Source organism: Mesoplodon mirus (assembly GCF_964341445.2).
Source record: "Mesoplodon mirus genome assembly, chromosome: 3".
Lineage (NCBI taxonomy): Eukaryota > Metazoa > Chordata > Mammalia > Artiodactyla > Ziphiidae > Mesoplodon > Mesoplodon mirus.
Window position 1 is genome coordinate 41,193,751 of NC_138978.1, and position 13,383 is coordinate 41,207,133.

At 42.7% G+C, this 13,383-nt stretch overlaps 1 protein-coding gene across 6 annotated transcripts in view; it reads left to right on the forward strand.

Moving 5' to 3' along the window:
- Positions 1-396: 396 nt before the first annotated feature.
- Positions 397-13,383, forward strand: part of MAST2 (microtubule associated serine/threonine kinase 2) — a gene marked incomplete at its 5' end in the record, with an annotated part of 199,710 nt that continues 186,723 nt past the window's right edge. For all 6 annotated transcript variants that reach the window (XM_082614571.1, XM_082614566.1, XM_082614569.1 and 3 more), the window contains one exon: positions 397-582. In XM_082614571.1, coding sequence (XP_082470697.1) covers positions 397-582 — 186 coding nt within the window. The remainder of the gene's footprint in view (positions 583-13,383) is intronic.

The window sequence follows — 13,383 nt, forward strand, 5'->3', positions numbered from 1 at the left end:
GAGGTGGCGGGCGGGCTCCCGGTGCGCGCGCGCGAGGGGAAGGGAGGGGCGGGGCCGGGCTACAGGCAAGTGGTTGGCGGCTGCCTGTGCAGCCGGCTGCGGCGGTGGAGGCGGAGGCGGAGGCGGAGGCGGCGGCGGCCGGTGGCCGGCCGAACGCGTACCGGGTGGGAGAAGACGACGCTGCGGCGATGCTGCCGCCTCCGTAAGGAGCGCCGAGGAGGCCGCGGCTCTTGAGGCCCCAGAAAGCGCAGAGGAGCTGCTGGCTGGGGTCGGTGGCTTCGGGCGCCCGCCGGGCCATGGTGGCCGCGGGCGGTGGTTGGCGCGGTAGCGCCGCGGCCCGGGGCCGTGCGGGGCCGGGACAGTCGCTGCGCTGACGCCCAGGGCCCAGCCGCAGATATGAAGCGGAGCCGCTGCCGCGACCGACCGCAGCTGCCGCCGCCGCCGCCGGCCGCCCGCCGGGAGGATGGGGCTCAGCGGGCAGCGGAGCTGCCCCAGCCCTTGCCCTCGCGCCGGCGAGCGCCGCCCGGGAGGCAGCTACTGGAGGAGCGGGCGGGGCCCGCAGGGCCCGAAGTCCGGGAGCAGGTAGCGCTGGCCGGGGTCTCTGAGGGAAAGGATGGGGAGGGGGAGCCTGAAAGGGAGCGATGGGGGAGGGCGATCTCAGGCGGGAAGACTTGGGCTGGGGCGTTGAAGGGGTGGGGACTGAATAGTTCGGCAGAAGGAATGGGAGGTCTGGAGAAGCAGAAAAATGGGGAGTGGAGAAGTGGATGGAAGTGATGGTCTGGGGTTGAATAGGAAATGAGGGAGTAGGGATGAAAAATGGTCCTGTGGGGCGTTTGAGGTTAGGGGTTCTGGATGGGAAGAAGGGACGCTAGAATGTGGGCTGGGAGTAAATGAAGTGCAAAGAATAGGCTTACTAAAGAGGTATGGAGGAATTATCCAGAGGGACAAATAGTGTAAGGTAGGGACAGCCAATAATATAGTAAATGTTATCCTACTTTCTAGAGGTTATGTTGACAGTTGTGAAAACGGGTGTCATTCCTAAGCATTCTCTGATTTGGCTATCGTTATAGTCTTGTAGGAATATGTTCCGAATCATTGTTAAAGTTTCTCTCCAGTAACGATTCATTTCACGAGAAAGCGCTTTTTAAACATGTGCTTTGGGGATGCATGTGTGTAATCCCAAACCCAATACTGTGAACAGAGAATTCGTGGATATAGTCTCTGCGTTCTAAGATTGTACCACTGAAAACACCTTAGTGGAAGAACACAGATAGAAGTGTAAAAAGTTCATGGAGTTTCTGAATGGACAGGATATGTTTATATAATTTATTAATCAAGTGTAGGTGTATTTAGAACTAGGGGATAAAGGTCAGTTTTATCAGGGAGGAGAAGTTGTCACTAGTAGCTGTAGGAAGTTCAGTGAAAGGAGAGTATGTGGTTCTTGATCTTGTGGGATTTACAGAAAAATGTTCTGTAGTAATGAACTCTAGTGACAGCTTCCCTTTCGCACACTCTACTCTAGACCCTAGTGACTTCATCTTTGGATCTTTGAAGAGTTCTGTTAGGTCTTCTGCCTCTTTCCTGTATGTTAAATAAGTATTTTCCTTAGACATCATTATTATATAGTTTCAGTGATGCACATGTTAGCCCTTGGACTTTTCCCTCTTTTTAAAAAAAATTTATTTAGTTTACTTATTTTTGGCTGCGTTGGGTCTTCGTTGCTGTGCGTGGGCTTTCTCTAGTTGCTGCGAGGGGGGCTTCTCTTCGTTGTGGTGCGCGGGCTTCTCATTGCAATGGCTCCTCTTGTTGAGGAGCACGGGCTCTAGGCGTGGGGGCTTCAGTAGTTGTGGCGCACGGGCATAGCTGCTCCGCGGCATGTGGGATTTTCCCGGACCAGGTCTCGAACCCGTGTTCCCTGCATAAGCAGGCAGATTCTCAGCCACTGCGCCACCAGGGAAGCCCCTCTCTTTTTGTTTTTTTATCTTGTATTCTCCACCCAGTCCTGAGTAGACCGTGCCATTTCTGCCCTTGCTTTCAGGCCACTGAACATTGTCCTCTTACTGTAATTTCCCTCTTCATCCTTGTGTCTTATATTCTCTGCAGTTCCTATTTGAAACATTTAAAAATGTACTTAAAGCCCAGATCCTTTCCTGACTCAATTTACCTGGTCTAATTGACCTCATCACATGCTTCACTAAAGAGTTCAAGGTAACTTGATTTCTCCCTCTTCTCTATCTCTGGATTTCTGTGTTCTCTCATCTTTTAAATCTCAAAGAAGGAAGTATTCATCCTCTTTTCCAAGGCTAATCCCTCTATGTTCTTGATTTCATTCCGTCTCATCTGCTGTAGGCCCTTGTTATGTATGTTATTTTCTCTTTGTCTTATACCTCAAATAAAAACAAAACAACATGATTTCCCTGAGTTTTGTAACCTACTTAAGCTACTTTGTAATCTCATTTTTGCTTTACCAGCAACCTTCTTGAACAATGAGTTTATATGCACTGTCTCAGCTTCTTCACCTTGTATACATTCCTCATATTATGATTTGGCTTCTACAAATAAATTCCCCCAAAGCGTTGTCTTCAACGTCACCAGTAACTTTGTGTGTTTGTTTATTTACTTTTTAACTGAGATGTGACTTATCTACAGTGTGCACATCAAAGTTTCATTCAGCCCATGAATTTTTACAGAATGAATACACCTATGTGACCACTCCTCAGATCAGGATGTAGAACATTTCCAGTACCCTAGAATGTTCCTTTGTGCTTTCTCCCAGGTATTACCCTTCTCCAGAGGTAACCACTCTCCCAAACTCTATCACCATGGATTAGTTTTGCCTCTTCTGAACTTCATGTAAATGGAATCGTACAGTTTGTACTCTTTTGTGACTAGATTCTTTCATTCAGATTATGTCTGTGAGATTCATCTATGTTGTTGCTTTTAGAAAAAGCTTGTTCTTTTTCATTGCTGTGTAATTTTCCATTGTGTGATTATACCATGATGGATACTAAAACTTTTCCTTTTTTTTAAATTAAAAAATAATGTGTGTTGGGGCTTCCCTGGTGGTGCAGTGGTTAAGAATCGCCTGCCAATGCAGGGGACACAGGTTTGAGACCTGGTCCGGGAAGATCCCACATACTGCGGAGCAACTAAGCCCGTGCGCCACAACTACTGAATCCCGTGTGCCTAGAGCCCCTGCTCCGCAACAAGAGAAGCCACTGCAATGAGAAGCCTGCACACTGCAAGGAAGAGTAGACCCCACTTGCCGCAACTAGAGAAAGCCCACACAGCCATGAAGACCCAACGCAGCCAAAAATTAAAAAAAAAAAGAAACAAGTGTGGCTATTTGTGAAAATTTTTCATTGTGAATTACACAGAGAGATGCAGCAGTCCCAGGGGCCTTTAAATGATTAACTATGATAGCCTTCCCCCATTCCTCATCCTCTCTGACCTCTGTGAACTATTTGTCACTCTTGACCATGTGTTCCTTCTTTTTTTTGTTTTTTCGTTTTTCTCTTTATTAGGTGCATTCAAGTGTACAATACAGTTGTTAAATGTTTCTGGTGAAATAAACGTCGGTTATTTTATAGTGAGCTTTTATACTCCAATTATGCATTTTTAAAGTGTCTTTTATCTGATATTAGTACGACTACCTCAGCTTTCTTTTGATTAATTTTTGCATGTGTTCCTTCTTGATATTTTCTTCTCTTTTGTCATAATGTCCATTCTACTCCTGTTACTCTGACTGCTTCTTGGGTGTCTTTTACTGTTTTCTATCTCTGTCCCCAATATGTTCCTTGAGGATATGTCCTCTGTCCTTAGCTTTTTTCTTTTTCTTTTGGCCACACTGTGCGGCTTGGGGGATCTTGGTTCCCCCACTAGGGATTGAACCTGGACCCCCACAGTGAAAGTACCAAGTCCTAACCACCGGACTGCCAGGGAATTCCCAGCTTTTTTCTTAATTTTACTTTGTTTTTTAGCAGGCTTACCCTATTTGTGGCAAGTGCTTAGGATGTATAATAGGGTCTGTAGTTCTCTTTGTTCATAGCATTGTGTCACAGAACCTCCTTGTAGAGTGATCTGAGTCTCTAGGCCTGACCTCTTTCCTTAGCTCTACATTTCCATTTCTGGGCTTAATATTTCCACATTAGACCCTCAGCATTTGTGATCTTAACATTTGTGATTTTCATAAACTGATAGTGTCCTTGAAAGTCCATAACTAGAAATTATTTGATGTTGAAAAGTTAAAAATTTCAGTTTCGTGTGTTATGAGGCTGGGTGGATTATTCCATTCAGGGAATAAGAACCTAGCTGATCACCAAACAGCTACCTTTCACAAATGACTTTGTTCTCCATTTCTCATGATATGGAATAATGCTTGTTACATGTTATACCATGCTGGTATTTAGGAATAATTTCTGAACAGGATGCAGAACTTGGATCTCTAGCTCAGTGGCTTACTGTATCATTGAAATAGAATCCATTATTTCTCCTTTGAAATGTGGTCTCCCTGTGTCTTTCCTTTTTCTTGTCATCAAACTTGAAATTATATCCATGGTCTTTGACTTTTCCCTCTCCCTTGACCCCCTTATCCAGATTCTGCTGATTCTGTCTTCATAACATCTTTCAAATCTTTGTTCTCACTGTCATCACCTTAATTCAGCATTTATAAACTTTTGTCTTGGTTGTTGTAATATTTTAACTGCATTTACTCTGTTTTTAGTCTTTTAACCTCTGATTTATTCTGCATTCTAGTTAAAAAAAGATTGGAACTCCTTGCCTACCTGAGTTCCAGTGATAGATAAGTATTTGTTAAATGATCATTTTATTGCTTTATCTTCAGAAACTTTCATTAGCTTCTTGATACCATAAAATAAAGTTTGAAGAACTTGGCATTCAAGGTTTACTTGATACTTATCACTTTTTTTTTTTTTTTTTTTTGCGGTACGCGGGCCTCTCACTGTTGTGGCCTCTCCCGTTGCGGAGCACAGGCTCCGGACGCGGAGGCTCAGCAGCCATAGCTCACTGGCCCAGCCGCTCCGCGGCATGTGGGATCCTCCCGGACCGGGGCACGAACCCGTGTCCCCTGCATCGGCAGGCGGACTCTCAACCACTACGCCACCAGGGAAGCCCACTTATCACTTTTTATTAGAGTCAGAGTTAGAGGCCCCTTCTCTTGGTTCCCAAGACTTTGCTTTGTCTCCATTGTAGCGTACATTATTGAAATAGTTTGTCTCTCTCATAAGTAAGTTCTTTGAGGCCCAGACTCTTTCATTTACCTAGGGCCTAGTATGGTATTTGAAACATAGTTATTAGTCTGAATATTTATTAGAAACATAGATATGCGTGCTGGCACTTGAAACATGTATTTCCTCAACAATATTCTGATTGGCTGTCAGTCTCTCATCAGAGAAAAAACTCCTCAGAGGCTGTCTTATTCATCATTATACCAGCCTTTAGTGTTTTAACTGGTACGTAATGGGCATTCAGTAAATATTTGTTTACTGCTTAGGCATTTTCATATGTATATATATATATTTTAAATGAATTAATTTAATTTATTTACTTTTGGCTGTGTTGGGTCTTCGTTGCTGCGTGTGGGCTTTCTCTAGTTGCAGCAAGTGGAGGCTACTCTTCGTTGCAGTGCGCGTGCTTCTCGTTGTGGTGACTTCTCTTGTTGTAGAACACGAGCTCTAGGCGCATGGGCTTCAGTGGTTGTGGCACACAGGCTCAGTAGTTGTGGCTTTTGCGGGCTCTAGAACTCAGGCTGAGTAGTTGTGGTGCATGGGCTTAGTTGCTCCATGGCATGTGGGATCTTCCCGGACCAGGGCTCGAACCTGTGTCCCCTGCATTGGCAGGTGGATTCTTAACCACTGTGCCACCAGGGAAGTCCCCATATATTTATTTTAATTAATCATCCATCTGAAAAGCTCTTTCTTCTCTGTCTTTGCCCATTAAAATTCTACTCAAGCTTCCAGGCCTAACTCATACCACAGAAACTGTTCTGTGAAGTTGTTTTTCCATGATTGGGCTGTAGTAAATAGCACTTCTATCCTTCTGTATTCATTTTGTATTATTTCATATCTGCTTTTAAGTTGTAAATTATTGAGGGTAGGAACTATATCATCATTTTGTCTATCATAATGCATAGTCAAGGGCTTTGTCACAATAGGTGTTAAGTAGTTATTTGTTGACTGAATGAATTATTTGTGGACTGAATGAATAGAAAAAGATTCAAATATTTTGAATTTTGAATTCTCTTGGCACCATTAAGGAATTTTCAAAATTATTTTCAGGGAAATCAGTATCTTCTCTTTATTCTGCACTATAATGTTAGTATACGGGCAAAAGCATGGGGGCAGAAAACATACAGAGGGGAAGCTGCATATATTGTGTAGGGAACTGTAATCAATTTAGTATTGTTGGAAGTTGAACTTGAAGCCATAGATGTTGAGTTAAGAGACTAAAGGAGCCTGGATTGCAGACGGTCTATAGTATTACGTAAAAAGATAGTAAGTAAGGAAGCAGGGTGGTCTTTCTTGTTTTTTAGCTGGATTACTCTGGCAGCTGTGTGGAGGATACAATGTAGGACGTGGTGATTGAGGCATGGGCATTTGAGAATTTTTCTGAGTTTTCAATACAGAATGTCTATTTATTTATTTATTTAGTTAGTTAGTTAGTTAGGCTGCCCTGGGTCTTATTTGGGGCACGCGGGATATTTAGTTGCAGCATGTGGGCTCTTAGTTGCTGCACGTGGGCTTCTTAGTTGTGGCATGCGGACACTTATTGTGGTGTGCATGTGGAATCTGATTCTCCGACCAGGGATCGAACCCGGGCTTCCTTCATTGGGACCGTGGAGTCTTACTCACTGGACCACCAGGGAAGTCCCTCAATACAGAATGTTTATTAGCCCTCCCTCCCCTCTTGTCCAGAAGTAATATGAATAAGGGCCAGCACCTGAAAACCTGTTACCTTTGGAAGATTTGATTTCATCAGAGGTACTGGGAGCAGAGAGCCTGGGATGGTTGAAGCAGGTTGGACAGTGTTTCCTGATGAGGGTAGGACACATCTGCCTCCAGATTTTTCCCATCTTTGTTTTACTGGATGCCCTTAGCCTAAGATCAACCTAAAAGCTTTTTCCACCCCAGTTATTCATGGTGACCTATGATCAGGACTGTGAGAGGCAGCTTAATATTGCAATCATTATGCCTCCTTTATTGCTGGTCTTAGCTGCTTATGATTCTCTGCTAAATTTGCCACCTAGCTTTGTACTTTCTTGATAAAATCCCTGTGGTACCTTGGTAATCATTACTTTTTATCAGCAGTTGTTGGTTGTTTTTCTTCATTATATACATACTTGGGGTTCCAAAGAGTTTTGAAAACCAGGTTGTTGGGTCAAGGGCTAGCCCTGGGGGAAGATGAAAAAGTCCTCAAGGGAGAGCAGAGACTAGACGTTATTGGCAGTAAGGACTTACACAAAATGCATTGTTAGTCAGACATAGTTGACCACCTTTTTGTTGTACCTCATTGTTAACTCTCAACCTCTTTTCTCTGCACTACAGCCATGTGTACAGTGGAAGTACAGTAAATAATTGATGGGGAAAATTGACATCAACCTGAGCCTCTTACTTCCATATGCATTAGGTACTTTTCATCTTTACCGATAATTGTTGCACCTCTAAAATCTTAGTTTTGAGCTTGCCAGACTCTGACCTTCACATCATCTTCTGTTTCTCTAGCTCACATTCATTTTAGGATTTCCTCTCCAAAAATTGTTCAAACTCTTTGGAATCTCTGGTCTGTTGATTTTTTTTTTTTTAAATAAATTTATTTATTTATTTATTTATTTATTTATGGCTGCATTGGGTCTTCATTGCTGCATGCGGGCTTTTTCTAGTTGCAGCGAGCAGGGGCTACTCTTCATTGCGGTGCACGGGTTTCTCTTTGCGGTGGCTTCTGTTGTTGCAGAGTATGGGTTCTAGGTGGGCTTCAGTAGTTGTGGCATGGGGGCTCAGTCGTTGTGACTTGTGGGCTCTAGTGCGTAGGCTCAGTAGTTGTGGCGCATGGGCTTAGTTGCTCCGTGGCACATGGGATCCTCCCAGACCAGGGCTCGAACCCATGTCCCCTGCATTGGCAGGCGGATTCTTAACCACTGAACCAGCAGGGAAGTCCAGACTACCTTTTCATTGTCAGTCACCTCATGCCTCTACTTTCCTCCTTGTCCAACTTAACATTTCATGGGCTATCATAATTACTCCTATGCATGTACCTTCAGTACCTTCTATCATATCTGCTTGAGAAAATTCCAACCATGATTAAACCAACTCTGCCTATTCTGCACTTGTGTCTAGGCAGCTGAATTTGGCTGGAGAAAAACACAACAATGCTGACATCTAAATTTGTGATCATGAACCTAAGGAGTCTTTCAGCAATGACAGTCAATCCTATGACATTCCCTAGTCCGTTCACTTTTTTTTTTTTTTTGGCAGTGCCACACAGCTTGTGGGATCTTAGTTCCCCGAAGAGGGATTGAACCCAGGCAGTCAGCAGTGAGAGCACGGAGTCCTAACCACTGGACCACCAGGGAGTTCCCTCCATTCACTCTTAAATGATAGTTTAATTGTTCTCCTCAAACTTCTAGCATTCTATTTGTCCTCTTTACTCTCAGTTGATGTCCTTGCTTCCTGTTTCACTGAAGAGAAAACAAAGATAATCCTGCAACTCCCATTACAAGTCACTCAACCTACCTATATCTGTACCCGCATTCCTTTTTTTTTTTTTTTTTTTGGTACGCGGGCCTCTCACTGTTGTGGCCTCTCCTGCTGTGGAGCACAGGCTCCGGATGCACAGGCTCCGCGGCCATGGCTCACGGGCCCAGCCGCTCCGCGGCATGTGGGATCTTCCCAAACTGGGGCACAAACCCGTGTCCCCAGCATCGGCAGGTGGACTCTCAACCACTGAGCCACCAGGGAAGCCCTGTACCCGCATTCTCGTCCCTGTCTCTTATTGCTATGGATAATCTGTTCCTATTCCCATCTAAGGCCAACCCCTACATCTAAATAAGAGTTTTATTCTTGGAATTATTCTTTCCTACTCCTGAATCATTAATATTTTTTTTCTGTTGATGATTCTCATCAACATACAAGCATGCTACAATATTTTCAATCTTGAAAAAACTTCATTAACCCTGCATTCTCCCTCATTCATTCATCCTTGGATTCAACAAGTTTTTTTTTGTTGTTTTTTAAAAATTTTTTGGTTACTGTTGGGATTATAGAAGTGAAAAAGGTGGATGACAAACCCTGCTTTCACAGTTTCTATTCTAGTAGAGGGAATCAGATAATAAAAGAAATAAGTAAAATATGTAGTTTGCTCTACAGTGATAAATACTACGAAGACAATAAAGCAGGGAAGGGGGATATAGAGTGATGGGGGATTTTATGGCTTAAATAGCATTATCAGGAAAGGCATCTCTTTGGAATGAGATGTTTGAGTAAAGACGTGAAGAATGTAAGAGATTGAGGCATTTAGATTATGTGGGGGAAGAGTATACTTGGTAGAGGGAATAGGAAGCACCTTGGGGTAGAAGCATACCTCCAGCTCTAAAATTTGTGTTTGAGGAACACCAAGGAAGCCAAGTGTGGCTGGAGTAGAGTGAGTAAGAGGAAGAGTAGTAGGTGAGCTCAGAGGGGAAAGGTGGGGAGAGGAGGGCTGAATTGTGGAGAGTTTCAGATTGGTAAGGGTCTTACAGGCAGCTGTGAGGATTTTGACTTTCATGTTGAACGAGATGAGAAGCCATTGGAGAGTTTTGAGCATAAGAATCACGTGATCTAACATTCATTTTAATCCCACTTATTTGGCTACTTTAGCGAGCATTGACTGAATGGGTATGTGGAACCAGTTAAGAGGCTCCTGCAGTTATTCAGGCAAAAGAGCAAGGGATACGAAATAATTGTGAGTAGGAGAGTGCTCCTCTTTATAACAAAACTACTTGAAAGAGTTGTCTATATCTTCTTTCATTTCCTCTCCTCTTGAACCCATTCCAGTCAAGTCAGGCTTTAGTCCCCTGTCATTCCACTGAAACACTTATGTCAAGGTCATCATTGGTCAAACCCAGTGGCCAGTTTTCAGTCTTCATCTCACTCAACCTGTTGCTTTTGACATGGTTTATCATTCCATCATTTGGCTTCTGGGACCATGCTGTCTTGGTTTTCTTCCAATCTCAGTGGTGCTTGAGAGGGTTCAGTATTTAATCTGCTTTTGCAGTCTATTCTCTCTCCTGATGTAATCTCATCAGATTGTATTACTTAACATTCCATCTCTGTGCTGCTAATTCCCACATTTATTTCTCTAGTCTTGACCTTTCTTTCGAACTCTCCTATTTTCAGTTGTGTATGTAACATTTCTATTTGGGTAGCTAATAGACCTTTCAAACTTAATGGGTCCAAAGCTGAACCCCGTTTTTCACTTCCCATTCCACTTCTTCCCCAGTCTTTCCCATGTCAATAAATGGCACTATCATTCACTCATTTACTTAGAGCAAAACATGGAAGTTGTTTTTGATTCATTTCTTAACCTCATATTCCACATTCAGCCCATCAGTTCTGGTTGGTGCTACATTCAAATGGCATGGGACTTTTCCCCACTAGCTCCATCACTACCCTAATCTTAGCCTCTATCATCTTTCATCTGGATTACTACAAAAGTCTCCAAACCTGTCTTCCTGATTCTATTCTTTTACCTCCTCTCCCCTCCACCCCCCTGATAATTTGCACACAGCAAGATCGGTATCATCCTGTAAAAGCTAAAATCAAAGTTTGTTGCCATCCCCTACTCAAAAGTGGCTTTCAATCACAGTTGATCAAAATGGAAGGTGCTTGCTTTGTACTTAAGAGTCTACATGATCTGCCTCTTGGCCTTCTCTAACCTCCTTTCCTTCTACTCCTCCTCTTGTTACTGAGCTCTGTTCACACTGGCTGCCTTGATGGTCTCCAAATATATTAAGCATGCTCCTGCCTGAGGACATTTTAAAAATTATTATTTGAGGACTTCTATACTTGGTAGTTTTCTCTACCTGAGGTGTTCTTTTTCTGGATATATTTATATGACTGGCTTCCTCGTTTCATTTAGGTCTCTGTTCAGATAGAGGCCTTCCTTGACCAGCCTTTTTATTATTTTTTTTTAAAGTAAATTTGTTTATTTTATTTATTTTTGGCTGTGTTGGGTCTTCATTGCTGCATGCAGGCTTTCTCTAGTTGCAGTGAACGGGGGCTACTCTTTGTGGCGGTGTGTGGGCTTCTCATTGCAGTGGCTTCTCTTGTTGCAGAGCACGGGCTCTAGGCGAGCGGGCTCGGTAGTTGTGGCGCACAGACTTAGTTGCTCCGCGGCATGTGGGATCTTCCCGGACCAGGACTCTAACCCGTGTCTCCTGCATTGGCAGGCGGATTCTTAACCACTGCGCCCCCAGGGAAGCCTGACCAGCCTTTTTAAAGTAGCACTCTTAGTCATTCTCTTCCTCTCTTTTTTTTCATGTCCTTTATTCACCTGTTACTGTCACATATTTGTTATTTATTGTCATTCTTAGACATTAGGATATATGGTTCATGAGGGTAGGAATTTGGGTTGTTTTTTCCTTACTGCTGTATCCCAGCTTCTAGAATTGTATATAGGAGGTACTAAATAATTACTTCTTGAGTGAATGTATAGTGATTAAGTCATTCTCTGACCTCAGATTCCAACTCTATTACCTGATGCAAGTTACTTAAGTTCTTTAAGCCTTACTTATCCCATATATATGTAATGGACATACTATCATTACCAATTTCATAGGGTTATTGTTAGAATTTAATAAATTAATCCATGTAAAACACTTATTACAAAGCCTGATACCAGTGAGCACTCAATAATGGTTAATTATTATATTTTTAGGGTAAGTGCATAGAATGTGTGAATATAGAGTTCATATTTTTCTGTGTTCTCATCTGGTTTTATAAAGAAATATAATAGAAAAAGGTATGTCTTGACCTTTGATTTGTTGGTGTTATTGAACTCTTCTTTTACTTTGTTCAGCTTGAAAAGATGGCTTTAACTTGTGCATTTTTCCCTTTAGGGAAACTTTTATGGATTTCTTTCTTAAGTAACTGGCTTAGAAGATATTATAGTCTCCCTAGATTTTAGAACATAATTAAGAGCAAATTCAGGCCAAGGAAACCGCATTTTAAAATTCTGTAATATCGTTTTAGTTGTACCAACTTTAATGTAACAAAATATTTTCTAAGGGTGAACCTGGGTAGCAGATGCACAAATCCTTTAACCTTTAATGTGTTGGGAGGTTAATATTTTAAAATTCTGTAATATCGTTTTAGTTGTACCAAATTTAATGTAACAGAATATTTTCTAAGAGTGAACCTGGGTAGCAGATGCACAAATCCTTTAACCTTTAATGTGTTGGGAGGTTAACAAGCCACATAGTTTCTCTGCCTGTATTTCAGCAAAGCAGAGGTAATATAGTACTGTCTGGCCATCTAATTTTCATGACTATTTGAGATCTTCAAGAATGTTTTAAAGACAAAAGAGTTTAAAAATAGTTGGCATTGGGAATTCCCTGACATTGCAGTGGTCAGGACTCTGTGCTTTCACTGCCACGGGCCCAGTTTCAATCCCTGGTTGGGGAACTAAGATCCTGCAAGGTGCGTGGTGCAGCCAAAAAAAAAAAAAGTTGGTATTAATTTTTAAAAAGTCCTTAAGTTGTTTCAAAAGGGTGTTACCAAGATGATTTTTTTTTTAGGTGACCCCAGGAAATCTGAGTCCTGCCTTTGACCAGTAAGAGAATGGGACATTTTACTATTAGCTCTCATGCTAGTAGTCTTATATATATGTGTATATATATATATATATATATATTTTTTTTTTTTTAATATTTATTTATTTGTTTAGGCTATCCCGGGTCTTGGTTGCAGCGCGCGGGATCTTCGTTGCAGCATGCAGGATCTTTTTTTTTTTTAGTTGCGGCATGCGCACTTCTCAGTTGTGGCATGCGGACTTCTTAGTTGCGGCATGCGAACTCTTAGTTGCAGCACGCGTTTGGGATCTAGTTCCCCAACCAGGGGTCGAACCCGGGCCCCCTGCATTGGGAGCGCAGAGGCTTACCCACTGGATCACCAGGGAAACCCCAGTAGTCTTTTATATTTAAGAACATTAGTTGCTGTAAAAAATACATTCAAAAGAACCTAGACTAATGGAGGCTCTACCATTTTCTACACATGGCTTCCAAGGTCACCTGAGGCAGGTTGGGGAATCTTGTGGGAGTTGTTGATGGGCAGACCTGGAAATGGCTTAATCACTTCCACCCATATTCTGTTGCCAGAATTCAATCATAGGGCC